This window comes from Arvicanthis niloticus, chromosome 14, assembly GCF_011762505.2.
Source record: "Arvicanthis niloticus isolate mArvNil1 chromosome 14, mArvNil1.pat.X, whole genome shotgun sequence".
Taxonomy (NCBI): domain Eukaryota; kingdom Metazoa; phylum Chordata; class Mammalia; order Rodentia; family Muridae; genus Arvicanthis; species Arvicanthis niloticus.
This window is the reverse complement of record NC_047671.1, coordinates 51708144-51725066: the sequence shown is the minus strand read 5'-3', so window position 1 is coordinate 51725066 and position 16923 is coordinate 51708144. Positions and strand designations below refer to the sequence as shown.

The 16923-nt window shown below is 43.6% G+C and overlaps 1 protein-coding gene across 3 annotated transcripts in view; it reads left to right on the top strand.

Moving 5' to 3' along the window:
• Positions 1–9930: 9930 nt before the first annotated feature.
• Ube2d2 (ubiquitin conjugating enzyme E2 D2) overlaps positions 9931–16923 on the top strand; it is a 36243-nt gene continuing 29250 nt past the window's right edge. The window contains exon 1 of one of the 3 annotated variants that reach the window (XM_034518125.2): positions 9931–10534. In XM_034518125.2, the coding sequence (XP_034374016.1) occupies positions 10511–10534 (24 nt within the window). In that variant the 5' untranslated portion in view covers positions 9931–10510. Of the gene's footprint in view, positions 10535–11091; positions 11114–16923 lie in introns of those variants that run through there. The other 2 variants (XM_076912807.1, XM_076912808.1) reach the window with 2 other exon arrangements.

Below are 16923 nucleotides of genomic sequence, written 5' to 3'. Positions count from 1 at the left end.
ACTGCCACCACTGTCACCACTGCCACTGCTATCATCACTGTCACCACATCCTCCACCAGCATCTCCACCAATGCCCTGTGTGGTAGAGCTCACCCATACTCACATCATTCTGGAAACTGGCACGAGAAGACCATGAATTGGAAGACCCACCTGGGCTACAGAAGGAATCTGAAACAGAGACTTCTGTTACACAGCAAGTTTTACCCTGACTACTCAAGGGGAAGGGGCTGACAGATAAGGTGGCAATCTCCCATAATTTTGGGAGGAGTGTCTGGAGTTTGAGGCAAGTCTGGACCACACGGTGGTGTTACAATTGAATTGGAGGCCCAAAAGGAGAGCTCTTTCCTCCTGTCAAAAAATGGAATTCTTGGCTTGCCTGGAGACCCAACATTCCAGTTAGGCTAAATAATCACTTGCCTAAGGGACTGCCCTTAGGAAGGTAGGTTTTCTCTAAGCCAGGCTAAAGAGATAGGAAGAATAATTATACCTTCAGGGAGGTAATGTACTTTTCCTTCCCAGAAAACACAGCCCTAATGAGGTCATTTGCAGAGCCACAGACGCGCAGGTGTCTCCTCTCTGAGCAGTCTTTCCCTATCAGTGGCTTTGCTGTTCTCCACAGCACCCCTCGCTCTGTGGCTGACTTCAGAGCTGCCTTAACCCATTGCCACAGACCTCCCTTTCTCTTTAGTCTTCCCTGGTATCTGCTGAAGTTTAATACCCTGCCTGCCCTGGGGATTTTGTTTCAAACTCTAATAAGATTGTTCTCAAACTTTCTTCTGAGTCCCTTATTAAATTAAATTAAATGAGACCGGAGAGATGGCTCAGTAGCCTAGAGCACTTGATGCTCTCACAGAGGACTGGGTTCAAGTCTCAGAGCAACTCACAACCGCCCATAACTGCATTTCCAGGGGATCTGATGTCCTCACACAGATAAAATAATTTTAAAAAGAAGAAATAATAATAAATAATTTTAAAATAAATAATTTTAAAAAGAAGAAAACCAGGGCTGCGGCCATCGTTCAGTGGGTAAGTGTACTTGCTGTAGAGTATGATGAGATTTGAGTTCAGAGCCTCACACGTGTGTAAAGGTTGGGCTTACGGCTGGAGAGATGGCTCAGTGATTAAGAGCACTTGTTGTTTTGGCAGAGAACTTTACAACTCTGTTCCCAGCACCCACATGGTGGCTCAAAACATTTGTAACTCCAGGTCTTGACACCCTCTTCTGGCCTCCAGGCATCAGGCACAGAAGTGGTGCACAAACATACATGCAAGGCAAAATACCAATACACCTAAAATAAAAAATAATAATAAAACTTTTAAAACGAGGCTTATAAAAGTTCGATATGAGCACTTTGGCCTGTAACTCCAGTACTGGTAGAGTGGGCAAGCCAGTCCCTTGGGCTTTGTCTAGCCAGTCAAAATATGGGGAGCAGCAGGTTCATTGAGAGGCCTTGTCACAACAAAGTAAGGTACATAGGGATTCCTGATGTTCTTCTCTGGCCTTTGTATACACACACACACCACACCACATATATATACACACACACACCACATATACACCTCACACACACCACATACTACCATACACATACACATCCCATATACAAACACACCACACACCACACACACACACACACACACACACACACACACACACACACAATTAAAGATAAAAATAAGCCAGGCATGGTAGCACAAGCTTTTATTCCCAGTACTTGGGTGGCAGAGGCAGTCAGATCTTGAGTTCGAGGCCACCCTAGTCTACAGAGCAATTCCAGGACAGCCAGGGTTATACAGAGAAACCCTGTCTTGAATAAATAAATAAATCTTTTTAAAAAAAAAGAAAAGAAAAGAAAAACAAAAAATAAGCAAAAACAAAACTTAAAAAAAAGAAAAGAAGAGTAGTTGGGTGTGGTGGCATATACTTTTAATTCCAGCATTCTGAGTTCAAGGCCAGCCTAGTCTTCATAGTCAGTTCCAGGTCATCCAGGGCTACAGAGTGAGATGATGTTTTGAGAATAAAAATCAATATGTAAGTAAAATAAGGTAGAGAAATGACTTCCTAGTTTAAAAAACTGGCTGTTCTTCCAGATGATTCAATCCAATTCCCAGAATCCACATGGCAACTGACAACCATCTGGAACTCCAATTCCAGGGGATTAGACACCCTATTCTGGCCTCCGTGGACATTAGGCATACTCATAGTACACAGATATACATTCAGGCAAAACATCCGTATCCATAAAATAAGATAAAATAATTTTTAAAAATTAACTGAGTGAAAAAATTAACTGGTTGTGGTGGCTTATGCTTTAATCCCAGCACTTGGAAACAGAAACAGGTGAATCTCTGGGAGTTTGAGGCCAGCCTGGTCTACATAGTGAGTACCAGGACAGCCAAGGCTATGTAGAGAGAGCCTGTCTCAAGTAACAACAATAAAAAATTAACTCAAATTAATTAATTATTTAAATTAGATAAGATACATGTACAACAGATATGTAATATGTTAAAAATTAAGTATAAAAAATCAAAATGGCTGGAAAAACCTAAAAAACAAAAACAAAAACAAAAAACCCTAAATCAAAATAGGCCAGAGGTAGAGTGGCAAGATGGCTGAGCAGAAAGAACACTTGCTGCAGGACAAGCCTGCTGCCCTGAGTTAAACTATGGGACCCTCGTGAAGGTGGAAGGAGATGATAATTTCTCTTCTGATAGCCACAGGTGCAGCACACACAAGCCACAGACATGAAACACAATAACATAGTGGGGGTGGGCAGGGCTCAGAGACATCTCAGCCCTGGGTTAATGCCCAGCTCTGTGAGAAACTGTGTTGGTGGGAGCTGGGCATGTCTGTCTTCCCCTCTTGGGAGTTAGAGGCAGGAGGAGCAAAAGTTCAAGGTCTTCCTGTACAGAGAGTTTGGCCTTCATTAAACCTTGTCTCAAAAGAAAGAAAGAAACAAAAAAAAAAAAAAAAAGAGTTCAAGGTCACCATCTCCAGGATCCAAACTGAATCCAAGGTCAGCCTGAGCCACAGAAGACCCTGTTTCAAAATAACCAAATCAAAAAATACATACATTTCTTTAACCTTTCCCTTTGGATAACATCAAGTAGTGATGACTAAATTGTCAGTAGCGACTAATATGATGAGAAACACACGCACAGCCTTTGCTGTCTGGCAGCTCCCAACTCCTCTTCAGCATACAGAGAAAGGGTGGAGCATTGTCCGTTTCCAACAAGAATCCTGAAGATTGTTGCTGCACGGAGTGCAGACTGAACCTGCAGGAAGAGATTCATCCACTTCTGATGTACTCTCATTGACACAACATTCATAAGGAAGAAAAGAACTGTCCACCCAGAGGAGAGGGCAAGGCCCTGAGGACCTGGAGACCCTCAGTTTCCCAGCACCTGGGCTTAAAGAGCTCCCTTGTCTGCAAGGCATTGCTTGGGATTACCCATTTACAATCCCACTCCTTTCCTTCCCATCTTCCCCTCTCCCTTGACTGAGACTTTCTCTCTGTGCTGAGAACCAAACTCAGACCCTGGGGTTGCAAGACAGCACTGTAGGGTCCCTGCTGTATCTCCAGTTTTTGGTGTTGGGGATGGGACTGAGGGTCTTGGGCATGCTAGACAGGCATTGTACCAATGGATGGGGCAACATTCTGGGGTCTAGTTTGTTTTAGAGACAAGCTATGGGTTTAAGCTTGTCAGGAATTATATAGCCCAGGCTTGCTCCTAACATCTAGTAATTCCTGCCTCAGCCTCTCATGTTGCAGTTACAGGTGTGAGCCACCACACACACACCTGTCCTAGACCAGGCTGGCTTTGAATTTACAAAGCATGAGCACTAACTCTTTCCTCAGACCAGAATTGTTATTTAACTTCACAATCCTATGAACATGCTGACATTATCAGTGTTTTAGTGATAAGTAAAACAACAACAATGACAATAATAAATAGGGGCTGGAAAGGTGGCTCAGTGGGTAAGAACACCTGAGTTTAGTTCCCAGCACCACCTGGTAGTTCACACATATGTGTTTCTTGTTTGTTTGTTTTGTTTTGTTTTGAGACAGGGTTTCTCTGTGTAGCCCTGGCTGTCTTGGAACTCACCCGGTAGACCAGGCTGGGCTTAGACTCAGAGATCTGCCTGCCTCTGCCTCCCAAGTGCTGGGATTAAAGGCCTGCACTGGCATGCCCAGGTTCACACAATATATATGTATGGTGTTTTGCCTGAATGTATGTCTACATACCACATGCATGCCTATTGCCCATGGAGGTCAGAAGAATGTGGAACTGGAGTTACAGATGGTTGGGAGCTGATGTGTGGGTGCTGGGACTTGAATCCAAATCCTCTGCAGGAATAAGTGCTTTTAAACCACAGAAGCATTTCTGCTGCCCCTCCTGGTCCCCTGGCTTCCTGCTCCACTAGTGTGTAAGGATTATAGGTGTGCACTATGCCTGGTCCCCTTTTCTCTTTGCATTCACTACCAACACCTGGCACTTAAAAAAAAAGAAAGAAAGAAAGAAAGAAAGAAAGAAAGAAAGAAAGAAAGAAAGAAAAAGAAAAGAAAGCCACATATAACCATCCTGACAGAAATGAAATGGTCCAAAGAGATATGTACTGAAACAATGCAAAGCACCTTTAATACCAGCGTTTGAGAGGCAGAGTCAGCCAGATCTCTGAGTGTTTAAGGCCAGCCTTAAAAGGTCCAGGCTAGCCAGAGATATATAGTGATATCCTGTCTCAAAGGAAGAAAGAAAGAAAGAAAGAAAGAAAGAAAGAAAGAAAGAAAGAAAGAAAGAAAGGAAGGAAGAAAGAGAGAGAGAAAAAAGAAACAATATGTTTTAAGTAATTGTAACTACTCCAGAAAATCTCCTGCTAGAAGGAAAAGGGACTTACTTATTTGTTCTACCCAGAAGCGAAATCCAATTCCTGGGAAGAGATTTCTCAGGTCTGACATACCTGTCAGACTGCTGTATAAGAGAGACTGGCATTGAGACAGCGATGGGTCAGTCGGTACTGGGTGGGAGGCATCTCTTGACTAGAACTGCTTAGTCATGCACACCTCTTGCCTTCTGTTTAAACCTAAATCTCAAGTCAAAACTCTGAAGATGATCTTAGGGGGAACAGTTACTGGACCACTTATTTGTTCCTTGAATAAATTTGATACCATGAATTACATCTCTTTCTGCTTTTCATTATTGTCTGTTTTGGCCTGTTGAGGACAGTCACTGAATCTAGTTTATTAGAATTCCCAGAGTCGCCGGGCGGTGGTGGCGCACGCCTTTAATCCCAGCACTCGGGAGGCAGAGGCAGGAGGATTTCTGAGTTCGAGGCCAGCCTGGTCTACAGAGTGAGTTCCAGGACAGCCAGGGCTACACAGAAAAACCAGGCTCAGACTCTTAAAAACCCTGGCAGTAGGAAGTCTCACCACATAGGTGTAATAGTCAGGGCATTTCTAATGCAACAGAATTAATAAGAATTATGTACATATATATCATATATTTTATTATTTATTAGAATGACTTAGCAGATTCTAGGATGTTGTCTGAGTAATCTAACAATAGCTGTCTTAGGACAGAAAGGCCAAGAATCTAAGAACCTGTCGTTCAGTTTTCAAGACTGGATGTCCCAGCATTCCTAGTGTGCTGCTGGAGTCTTGGGGGATTCCTAGAGAGCTTTAGTCTGCATTGGAATCTTGAAGAAGTAGGTTCTGATTACCAGCAAAGCAATGCCTCAGCAGCAGGATAGATAAACAGGCCAGTGAGAGTAAGGAGAAGCAGGCAAAAAGCAAAAGCTTCCTTTGTCCATGCCCTTTTATGTGGGCTGCCAGCAGTTAGTGTGGCCCAGGTTTAGGGTGAGTCTTCCTACTTCAAATGATCCAATCAAGAAAATCTCTTAAAGGCATGCCCAACTGCTTGAGTTTCAGTTGATTCCAGATGTAGTCTAATTGACAACCAAGATTACCATCACAACAACTCTCTGAGATCCTCTTGCTTCAGCATCCTGCCAAAGATTATAGGTGTATATCACACCTGACTTTCTTGGTGTCTCAGTTTAAGACAGCCTAGAACTGGCTGGGCTGGCCTAGAACTATAGATATTCCTGCATGTGCCTGTGGAGTGCTGGGATTATAACATACATGCACCACCATGCTTAGGTTTGCATACCTTTCTGATACAGCAACATCATGTCTAGTTTATGCTAAGGAAGCACTATTAGAGCTGTATGAGGATTAACTACCGACGACCTATTATGCCATTATTACGCCACTATCAATGCTTTTCCCCCCAGACATCCCATATATATATCTGGCTGGCTTTGAACTTACTATGTAGCCCAGGATGACCTGGAGCTTCTGAGTCTTCTGCCTCTACCTCCTGAGGACCAGAAGTAAAAATGTATGCGACCTTTCTTTCTTTCTTTCTTTCTTTCTTTCTTTCTTTCTTTCTTTCTTCCTTCCTTCCTTCCTTCCTTCCTTAAAAATATTTATTTATTTATTTATTTATTTATTTATTTATTTAATGTACACTGTAGCTGTCTTCAGACACACCAGAAGAGGGCATTGGATCCCATTACAGATGGTTGTGAGCCACCATGTGGTTGCTGGGAATTGAACTCAGGATCTCTAGAAAAGCAGTCAGTGCTCTTAACCGTTGAGCCATCTCTCCAGCCCAATATACCATCTTTCTTGTAGGTAGTGCTACCGATCATACCCAGGGTTTCATGCACGGTAGGAAGTATTCTACTAACTGAGTACATTCCCTATAGCAGCCATTACCATTTATTTATTTTAGGTTAACAGAAGCTTTCTTGGGAAAACAAAGAAAACATTCTATCTTTTACTTCCATATTAGCTACTTTTAAGGTTTTATTAGTTCTTTGAAAATTGTATACAATGTTTTTGTTTTGTTTTGAAAGAGGGTCTCCTTTTGTAGTTCTGGCTGTCCTGGAACTCTCTAGTAGATCAGGCCATCCTTAAACTCACAGAGATTTATCTACCAGCCTCTGCCTCTGGAGCGCTGGGTTTAAAGGGGCACACCACCATAACTACCACACCAGGCCAAGCAATGTGTTTAGAATATATTCCCACCTGCTCCCCAAAACTCTTCCCAGATGTACTCTCCTTTCACCTTTTATCCAATTTTCTGTCTTTTCTTTCCCCATCAAATCCAATTTGTACTGCCCAAATATCCTTGGGTGTATGACGTCATGTTCCACTGGAGAGCGGCTGCCTTACCAGTGGCTACTATCTCCTATCAGCTAACAATTGTCAATAGCTCCACACTAAGGGTGGAATTTAGTGGCCAATTCCTCTTTATGCTAAGATTTGATCTGTTTGGGCTTGCCCAGGTATTGCAAATGCTGTCGTAGACACTCTGAGATCATATGTGCAGCTCCTGTTGTATCCAGAAGACACTGTTTTCTTTGTAGTCATTTACTGCCTCTGCCTCTTACACTTTTCCTGCCTCCTCTTCTGTAATGAGCCCTGAGCCTGAGCCTTGGGAGGAGGGGATGGGGTATATATGTTTCATTTTGAGGTGAGCACTCCCAAGTCTCTTACTATCTGTACCTTGGCCAGTTGTGGGTCTCTGCATTAATTACCTTCTTCTGCAAATAGAAGCTTCTCTGACAGGAGTTGAGAGAGGCATTAATTTATGAGAATAACCTAACCCATTGGGAGTTAGATTAATACTGTGTCCTTAAGACAAAATGGGTATTTTGCTCCATAGTAGCAAAATAATAATAGTAGCTTCTCCCCTAGGGCCTAGACTAGGGTGTGAGACAAAGGGGATAGATCGCACATACCTGGAATCCCGCACACAGTTGGTAGAGCCAAGATAATAAAGAATTCAAGGGCACTCCCAGGTACATAGTTTGAAGCTAGATTGAGACCCTGATTAAATGTCAATAGCAATTTCCTAAGTTCATTAAGATCCAGAGAATTTTTTTAAGACACAGGGAATTCTAAAGGAAAGTGTTTTAAAGCCCAGAAAGCAGCCAGGTGTGGTGGTGCACACCTGTAATTCAGCACTCAGGAGGCAGACACAGGTAGATCTTTGTGAGTTTGAGGTCAGCCTAGTCCTAGAACTAGCAAGTTCTAGAACAGCCAGGGCTACACAGTGAGGCCCTGCCTTCAAACCAACCAACCAACCAACCAACCAAAAAACAACTTGGAGAGCAAACACCCCAGGAAGTTCCGGAAACTGACCAGATACACATGGCTGCCCCCACCCTAAGGTTACATAAGGACTTAGAAGACACAGACTAGCTGGAAGGGGAACACCAGCCAAGATACCAAAGAAGCAAACTAGTGAGCTTCCTAGGAGAAATTCTTACTTGTGAAGCTGCCTGCAAGTCATACAGTGAGCTTCAGGGCTCCAGAGCTTCTGCTTTCCAGAGCTGTCACCTGTGTTGGGATGGGCTTTCAGAAATGCAGCTGCCTCTGAGTCACCTCTGCTCCTGTAAGTGACCCAGTGACCCCCTTACCCATACCCTTGTAAGTAACCCCGAGGAAACGCATTGGTTCACCAAGTTGAACTTTGTCAAGTGTCCTTTCTTTGGTCTGTAGTCAGTTCCTTACCTAAAGTGAATCAAATGTCCATTAAATATCTCCTACCCACACACCCTTATTTTTAATAAGCTAGAAACAGCATACCCCTCCCCCCTTTTGTAACCAGCTTTTGAAAACAACTATTTTTGGGGGGTTTTTGTTTTTTTTTTCCGAGACAGGGTTTCTCTGTGTAGTCCTGGCTATCCTGGAACTCACTCTGTAGACCAGGCTGGCCTCGAACTCAGAAATCCGCCTGCCTCTGCCTCCCAAGTGCTGGGATTAAAGGCGTGTGCCACCACTGCCCAGCAACTATTTTATTTTTGTGTATGCATCTCTCTGGGTAAAGGGTGTGTGCGCATGCGTACAGGAGCCAAAGATATTGGATCCCCTAGAGCTGGAGTCACAGGTAATTGTGATTCTGAGGTGGGTGTTGGGAACCAAACTCTTGTCCTCTGCAAGAGCAATGTATACCATTAACCATTGGACAATCTCTCCAGCACCTAGAAACAGCTTTTTAAATGTTTCCCAAAATGAGATCAGTAAAATACTTTATTTTCTTTTTGGAAGTTCCATTTGTGTGGGTAAGTATGTGCCTGTGTGTATACCTGTGCTTGGGTGAGATAGTCACAGGATAACTTGGAATAGGTTCTCCCCTTTCCTCAAGTCCATCTCAGGGATTCAATTCGGGTCATCAGGCTTGGCAACAAGCCATCACCCACAGCTCCTACATTGCTTTTTAAGTATAAGAATGTTATCATTAAGACAAAATTAAAAATCTGACCTGAAGGCATTTTTGTGCCTTTTTCATCACATTTCAGAACCCGGACCTACAGACTGTTCCTCCTCATACAAGACCTCTAACGTACAGATTCTGTGTGACTGGCAAAGATTTTTGTCTTTGTCCTCTTTCTACAAGGAGTGATGATCAACTTTGTTATTTGCTGTGAAACCTTGCTAAAAATCCTTTCCGTATTTTCTCATTCTACACGGCAGATGTCCTAATGCTAACAAGCCAGTGGCTGCAGATAGAACACTCGAGTCTGAGGTCTTTGTTGGGTCGGGCAGTCTCCGGGCTCCCTGTGCATGCTCGCTCTAGGACCCTCTCTTTTGGGTGGTGGTGAGGCTGAAGAGTTGCGTGACCTTGGAAAAGTCCATTTCTTTTTCAGGAAAGTGACAGTCGGATTCGTTACTTCCGAGTCTGATGGTGATTAAAGAAAACCTGGGCCTTTAAGCGTTTATTGATCTTCGAAGGCGCAGGCACACAGGGTACCAGAGCCCGATTTCAGGCCTTGGCGGAGGAGCATCTAGAACCCGCGCCTAAACTCTCGCGAGACCTCCTCTCACTGCCTCGCGACGTCATCCCCTCTGCGGCTGTGCCTGCGCCGGCGCACGCCGGCGCGTAGGGTACTCGCAGGGGCGGCCCGTATCCCTCCGCCGCCGGCGCGGCCCGGCCCTCCCTCCCAGGCCCGCCAATCCCGGAGCCTCCCGACCTGCCCCTCGGCCTGGGCCCACCCCGCGCTCTGGCGGCCCCACCCCGGCGGCGCCGCCCGCCCGCGCGTCCCTTAGTCCACCTGCACCAGGCAGGAAAGCAGGCTTCCCCGGCTCCGCCACCGTAAGGCGCTCGGCGAGCCCGGAGCTTGGGGCTCTTCCTCCCAGGCGGAGGGATCCACGGTGGCCGAGGAGGCGGCGCTGAGCCTACGAGGAAGAGGCAGCTACGGCGGCGGCGGCTGTGGCAGCAGCGCATAAAGGGGCCGCCGCCGGGTGATGCGGTGACCGCTGCGGCAGGCCCATAAGCTGAGTGGGCCTCGGCCCTCAGCTCGTCGGATCCGCGCTCCGGAGCTCCCCGTCTTCTCCGGTCGACTCGCGACCGCCAGGGCGGTCTCAAGCCCCCTCGCCCCTTCCCCGTCCCTCCCCCGTCCCCGTCCCCGCCCCGGGGGCCGTCGCCACCGTTTCCCACCATGGCTCTGAAGAGAATCCACAAGGTAGGCGGCCAGGCGTTTGCTGTGGGAATGGGCCTGGGCGGGCCCGCTGAGTAGGCTGCGGCCTGCACTTCCCGCGGTCGCCTCCACTGGGCTCGCGGCGTCTGGTTCCTTCTGCCGGCGCCGGCCCCAGGGGGCGGCCTTCACACCCCACTCCCAGAGATGGCGCCCAGGAAGGCCCGGGCGCGGGGCCCTAGCTTAGGCCGAAGTTGCTCTTGTTTTCGCAGCCCTCATCCCCGACGCCTTTCCAGGCCTCCCTCCAGCCTGAGACTTGATGCTCTCTAGGGCTATTGTCCGGCCGAGAAAGGGACTTGGGGTGGCGTGGGGGGTGGGGTGGGGGTAGGGGTGGAGCGGCTGGTAGTTGGGCGGCCCTGTGATCTGAGGTCGATAGGGCTGCTCGCCCAGTCTGTCCCCCTACTCTGGCGCCCTTCACCGAGCTGCCTGAGATCGAGGACATAGGCCGACCAGAGGGCCCATTTGCTCGATCCACGACTGTTTTCCTGAGTTCACTTAACTCTGAGGCAGCTAGCTGCTCACCAAAGTCCACCTTGCTGGTATAGAAAGTGGAGTAGGAAGTCAGAGGTAAGAAAATGCCACTCCGGAGGGAGGAGGGAATTAAGTGGAGAAACGTTTCATTCCTTGGGGTTGGTGTATGTCATCAGAAACTAAACCTTAAGCTTTGCAGGATTGGATCTAGTGGAACAACTGGTAGAGAGTAGAAGCCATTCAGTTCAGAAAACCGAACGTTGAAAACCGTCGGAGAAATTCCTTTCAGAGACTTATTCCAAAATGATTTTAACGCTGAAATTAGATGTTATGTTCGTGAAAACTCCCAATTTAGAAGATATTTTACTCTTATTTTTTTGTTAGAAATAATTTAATTCTTTTAAATGAAAGGTTACCCGTTTATTTAATAAGATTTAACACTATGGAGAGCATTGGTTTCGATTAAAACTTAGCCCCCCACCGCCCAATATTGTTAACACTGATGAGTTTTGTTAGGTGTTTTATTTGGCTCCTCAGATGGTTTATATTAAATATTTATCGTATTAGTAAGTGGCTGTACCTGGGATTACCCATAAGGACTGATGGGATAGGAATACAGAAGAGTGGAAAATGAAGTCAGATGCAGAATGAAGGTTGGAGCACAGTTCAGCAATTGGCCCTCATTTATTCTTTATTCAAGACTTTGTGGAATTCTATTCCTTAACTGTGAATTAGCATCTTACCAGCTTTTGTTTTCTTCATTTCTTAGAACTCAAAGGATAGACTTTAGGTAGTAAATTTTGTACTAAAATGAAGCAGGGTCTTTGTTCAAAGAAGTTTAAACTTTAACAAAAGAAAAACAATGTAAGGGATAAGAACAAAGTAAGAGATAAACATCCAAGCAACATGTATATATATTTCTAAGACTGTAGGAGTCTTTATGGAGTCTAATGGAAAGTTATCAGTTTGAAATGATGTTTAGTTAGACCTGTAAAGATTTTCCCCAAAGCTGGGAAAGGGGAGTTTGGTTTGTGATAATTTGTAGAGATACTTCTTATTATTTTTTAAAGGTAGTCTCTTTAGTGTTTGTATTAATATCTGTGCTCTACAGACTTCTTCAGAGAGAGAGATGACACTGACTCAAAGCATACATTGAAATCTTAAGTATCATTTGCCCTCCCAGTATAGTTCCTGTGGCTGTGGGTTTTGTTTGTTTTGTTTTCTCTATGTAACAGCTTTGGCTGTGTGCTGGTCTTGAACTCTCAGATCTGCCTTTCCCGGTGCCAGGAGTAAATGTGTGTGCCACCACAGCCTGCTCCTTTTGCTGTTTTTCAGTTTGGCTGTCACTGCTGGTATTGATTCTGAGTGCTAGGGTTCAGGCATGTACCACCACACCTGTCTTCACTAAATCTTTTTATATATACTAGGGATTGGATCCAAGATCTTTGCATGAGAAGGCAAACACTCTACTACTGTACTACATTCTTTAGTTCTTATTAAATCTTTTTAAAAATCATGTTTAGAAATGATCATTTGACCTTAAAAGTCTGTGTGTGTTTCAACCACAGCCCTCATGGGTCCACTTGGGTTATCAGGTTTGCCTTTACCAACTGAGCCATCTATCTATCTGATCTAAGCTTTTAATAAAATCTTAGATTTATGCATTTCACTTGATGAATGTTTTGCCTTTATACGTGTATGTGCTCATTGTACATGCCTGCAGCTAGTGTTAGAGATGGTTGTGAGCCACCATATGGGAAGCTGGGAATCTAACCTGGGTCATCAGCAAGAGCAACAAATGTTCTTAACAGTCAGCTGCCTCTCTAGCTCCCAAACTGTTTTCCTGATACAGGGTTGTATGTATGCCAGACTGCCCTGAAGTATGGGCACATGACCTTGATCAGTGTTCCTTCAGCCCCTACCTCCTGAATACTAACTAGGGTTATAAGCATGTGCCACCCTGTCAGATATTAAGTGGCTCTGAGAATCAAACCAGGAGTTTCTTACTTATTAGGCAAGAACTCTGCCACCTGATCTGCATTCTTTTGTTTTTCAGGACCTGGTTTCTCTTTGTTCTGGATGTCCTGGAATTTACTCTGTAGACCAGGCTGGCCTCTAAACTCACAGTGCCTCATGGTGCCACCACCTGGCTAAACTGTGTTCTTAGCTCAGTAGCTTGAAATAGACTGTGTGTGTGTTTGTATTCCTACATCCCCATTTATTTATTTTTTTTAAAGATAAGATTTCTTTATGTAGCCCTGGCAATCCTAGAACTCGATCTGTAGACAAAACTGACCTCAAACTCAAAGAGATCCACCTACCTCTGCCTCCATGTGTTGGGATGGAAAGCATGTGCTACTGCTGCCTGGTCCTAGAACCTTTCTTGAGGTCAAATATGGCTTGATTTGTCTTAGACTGCCAGAGACTAGAAAAAACTCACTTTATTTTTGTCAAAATTATTGTGAAAATAAAAAGAGAAGTCAGTTTTTTTTTCAAACTTTGTATGGCATATAGTTTGCATTAAATAATAAGCTTAATGGATATAGATAAGACTATTCCTGTCTTATCCTCAATTCAGTGTATCTGCACTGGAATCCCTAGAGTTGCTTGGTCTATATAATCAGCCAGTCTTAGTCTTGAGCCTTTCCTATTGTCAATTCTCTGAAAAGAACAAAATTACTGGAATAACCCTTTAATTTCAGCTGTCATGAGAATTCATAAAATTTTACCGTATTTGACAGAAAGTATAATCTTCTTTGCTTTTATATATAGATTTGTGTTTTAGAAAACACATCCGGACTGCATGCCTGCCTTGCTGCTGGGCTGCTGGAGCACAGATGCTCAAGAGAGAAAGGACATTCCCGGACTGAAAGGTTCCCAGGGGCTCTGGCCTGGCCACTTGCCCCACATTTATTTACTACTTTATTTTTTTGAGACAGGATCTCTGTGTAGCCTTGACTGTCCTAGAACTAGCTCTGTTGATTGGGTTAGTCTCAAACTCACAGAAATTTGTCCGCCTCTGCCTCCTAAGTGCTGAGATTAAAGGTGTGCACCACCAAGTACCCATCGAAAAATACATTTTTTTTTTTTTTTTTAAGTTTTTTCAAGACGGGGGTTTCTCTGTGTAGCCCTGGCTGTCCTGGAACTCACTCTGTAGACCAGGCTGGCCTTGAACTCAGAAATCCGCCTGCCTCTGCCTCCCAAGTGCTGGGATTAAAGGCATGCGCCATCACTGCCTGGCAAAAAATACATTTTTTATTATTTGAATTTCATACATGCATAGTCTATCTTGGCCATGTTTATAGCATTTTAAAATTTTTATTCTTGAACATTGAACCAAAGACCTTGTATATTCTCAACAGAAACCCTACTACTGAGCTATAAGACCCCAAACCATGGAAAAATCTTTTAATGGGCATTATATGTATATCTTAAGAGATTCCTGAGCTGCACTTCAGGCAAAAGTTGTCAGAGACACATAAACAGTATAGTTCTGGCAGGGACTTTAATTCTGTGTGTGCGTGTCTGTCTGATTGTCTACACCAAACGACCTTGGTCTGCTATGTTTGAGGTTTTCTGCTGACTTTATAGGTCTTTTGCTTTGGTTTTGATGCTTTGAGTGTTTGCCTCTTCTAGCACCACCCCCAGCCCTTTTCCAGTTGGCTGCATCTCATCTGTTGTGGGCTAAGAAACCAGATCACGGAGCTTATTAAAATTGTGTCTAAAATAAGATCCAGTAGGCTCTGAGTGAAGAGGGCTTCGTGTGTTCTGTTAACTGTATGAGGCTTTTTGACTGATCAAAGACCTTTTTTACTTCCTGTTTTTCCTTTTACCTTTAGTTGTAAGGATGCAGGTGCCCTAGTTGAAATATAGGCTTAATCTCTCTGTTTTTGAGATAAGTAACAAGTTAAATGTCTTGATTCCTTGAGGAGTTCAAGATTGGCAAAAGATGATAGAGCTGGGTGTGAAGCTCAGTAGATAGAGTGCTTGACAGTGTGCAAAGTCCTGATTTGATCCCTAGCCTCTTGTAGGGTTCTTCTGTAATCCCAGGACTGAGAAGATGGAGACAGGATGAAGAAGTTCAAGGTCAACTACATATTAAATTTGAGACTAGCCTGGGATACATAAGATTCTTATTAAATAAATGAGCAAGCTGGGATACTTTTTAAAACCCCAATAATGCCTTGCATATCTTAGTTATGTCTTGCTGGTTATAGTTTAAGGTTTGTGTTCATAGCTTTGAAGCAAAATAATGTCACCATATATCTATATCTAAGGCAAGGTTCTAAGGAGCCAAAACAAAGTTTTCAGTTAAATAACAGTTTTGAACTAAAGGTCAGACAGGTAACTAAAGTGAGCAAGGAGAAGGCCACTTGCTACCTTTTTCCCTTTAAATGTTGCCTTTGTCAAGATCTGTGGATCTACCTGTTTGCAGATAATCGTGTGTGTTTGTGTATGTGGAGGGGTCTTGGAATATATCCTTTCTTGGTAGGGTCTTACTGTATATCTTTGGCTGGCTTGGAACTTAACAGAAATTTGCTTGCCTCTGCTGGGATTAAAGGTGTGGGTAGCACTAATATTACTAAATTTTAAAATAGTACTTAAAAATAATATTGTCTATAGAAGAATAATAGGAATAACTCAAGGTAAAATATTTGCCACTCTGCTTAATCATTTGCATCAGAAAATAAAAACAGTATTCTAGAAATGTGTGCTATGTGTTACATTAATGTTATTAGAGGTAAAGATTCAGTAATTTTTGTTAAAATGATGAAACAGATTAGCAATTTTTCCTGTGGAATACTGGATGCTAGCGTAAGTGGTTGGTTTCCTGCTTTAGAAAGCAGACATAGCTTATTCTGAAAGATAAACTTCATGATACAGTTTTCTACAGAGTCTCCTCCCCTCATAAAAATCAAGGATTTTTAGATGGGTGTAGGCACAGCTAAATTAAGAGATTGAGGCAGGAGGATTATTTGAGTTCAGGAGTCGAGGACCAGTGTGGGAAATATTACAAACATTAAAAGCCCATTCTTTAACTATATTAATAAGAAATAAGGAGTATTGGAAGAATACTTCTTTTACTAAAATGAATTCTGTGTGTGTTTGTCTGTCTGTCTGTGTGTCTCTGTGTCTGTGTGTCTTTGAGTGATAAGGGATAGTTTTGATAGCTTGCAATTCTGGATATTATAATCAAGAGATGGCTGATGAAATATGCTAGGTAGTTCCCAATACAGGAATTCCTAACAGATGCCTGCTGCTGACAGAACTATTATAGCTTTCATTTTGGAAATGAAAGTGTATACTTGTTTTTCTATAAAAAATAGTTTTGATGTTTATAATGTAAGGAAATAAAGCACCATTTCTTCTGTCTACAGAGTTAAGTGAGATACTGTATAATAGATTTTTTGTTTGTTTGTTTGTTTGTTTATAGACAGGGTTTCTCTGTGTAGCCCTGGCTGTCCTGGAACTCACTCTGTAGACCAGGCTGGCCTCGAACTCAGAATCCACCTGCCTTTGCCTCCCAAGTGCTGGGATTAAAGGCGTGCGCCACCACTGCCCAACCATCTTTCAAGGTTCTACTTGACAAGGCCATGTGACTTGATTAGTAAGCTGAGGGGCTGGAGAAATGACTGAGTTGAAAGCACTGACTTCCAGAAAACCAGGGTTCGATTCCCAGTAGCTTATATTATCTATTACTCCAGTCTCAGGCACATACATGGTTTCCTTTTTGATTTTTTTATTACTTTATATTAGTGTTTTGCCTGCACTTATGACTGTATAGTATACCACATACATATAGTACTTGTGGAAGCCAGAATGGTGTCTGATACCCTGTAACTAGTTACTTAGTGGGAATTAGGAATATAATCATAGAACAACAGCCAGTGAGTCCATTTGAATGC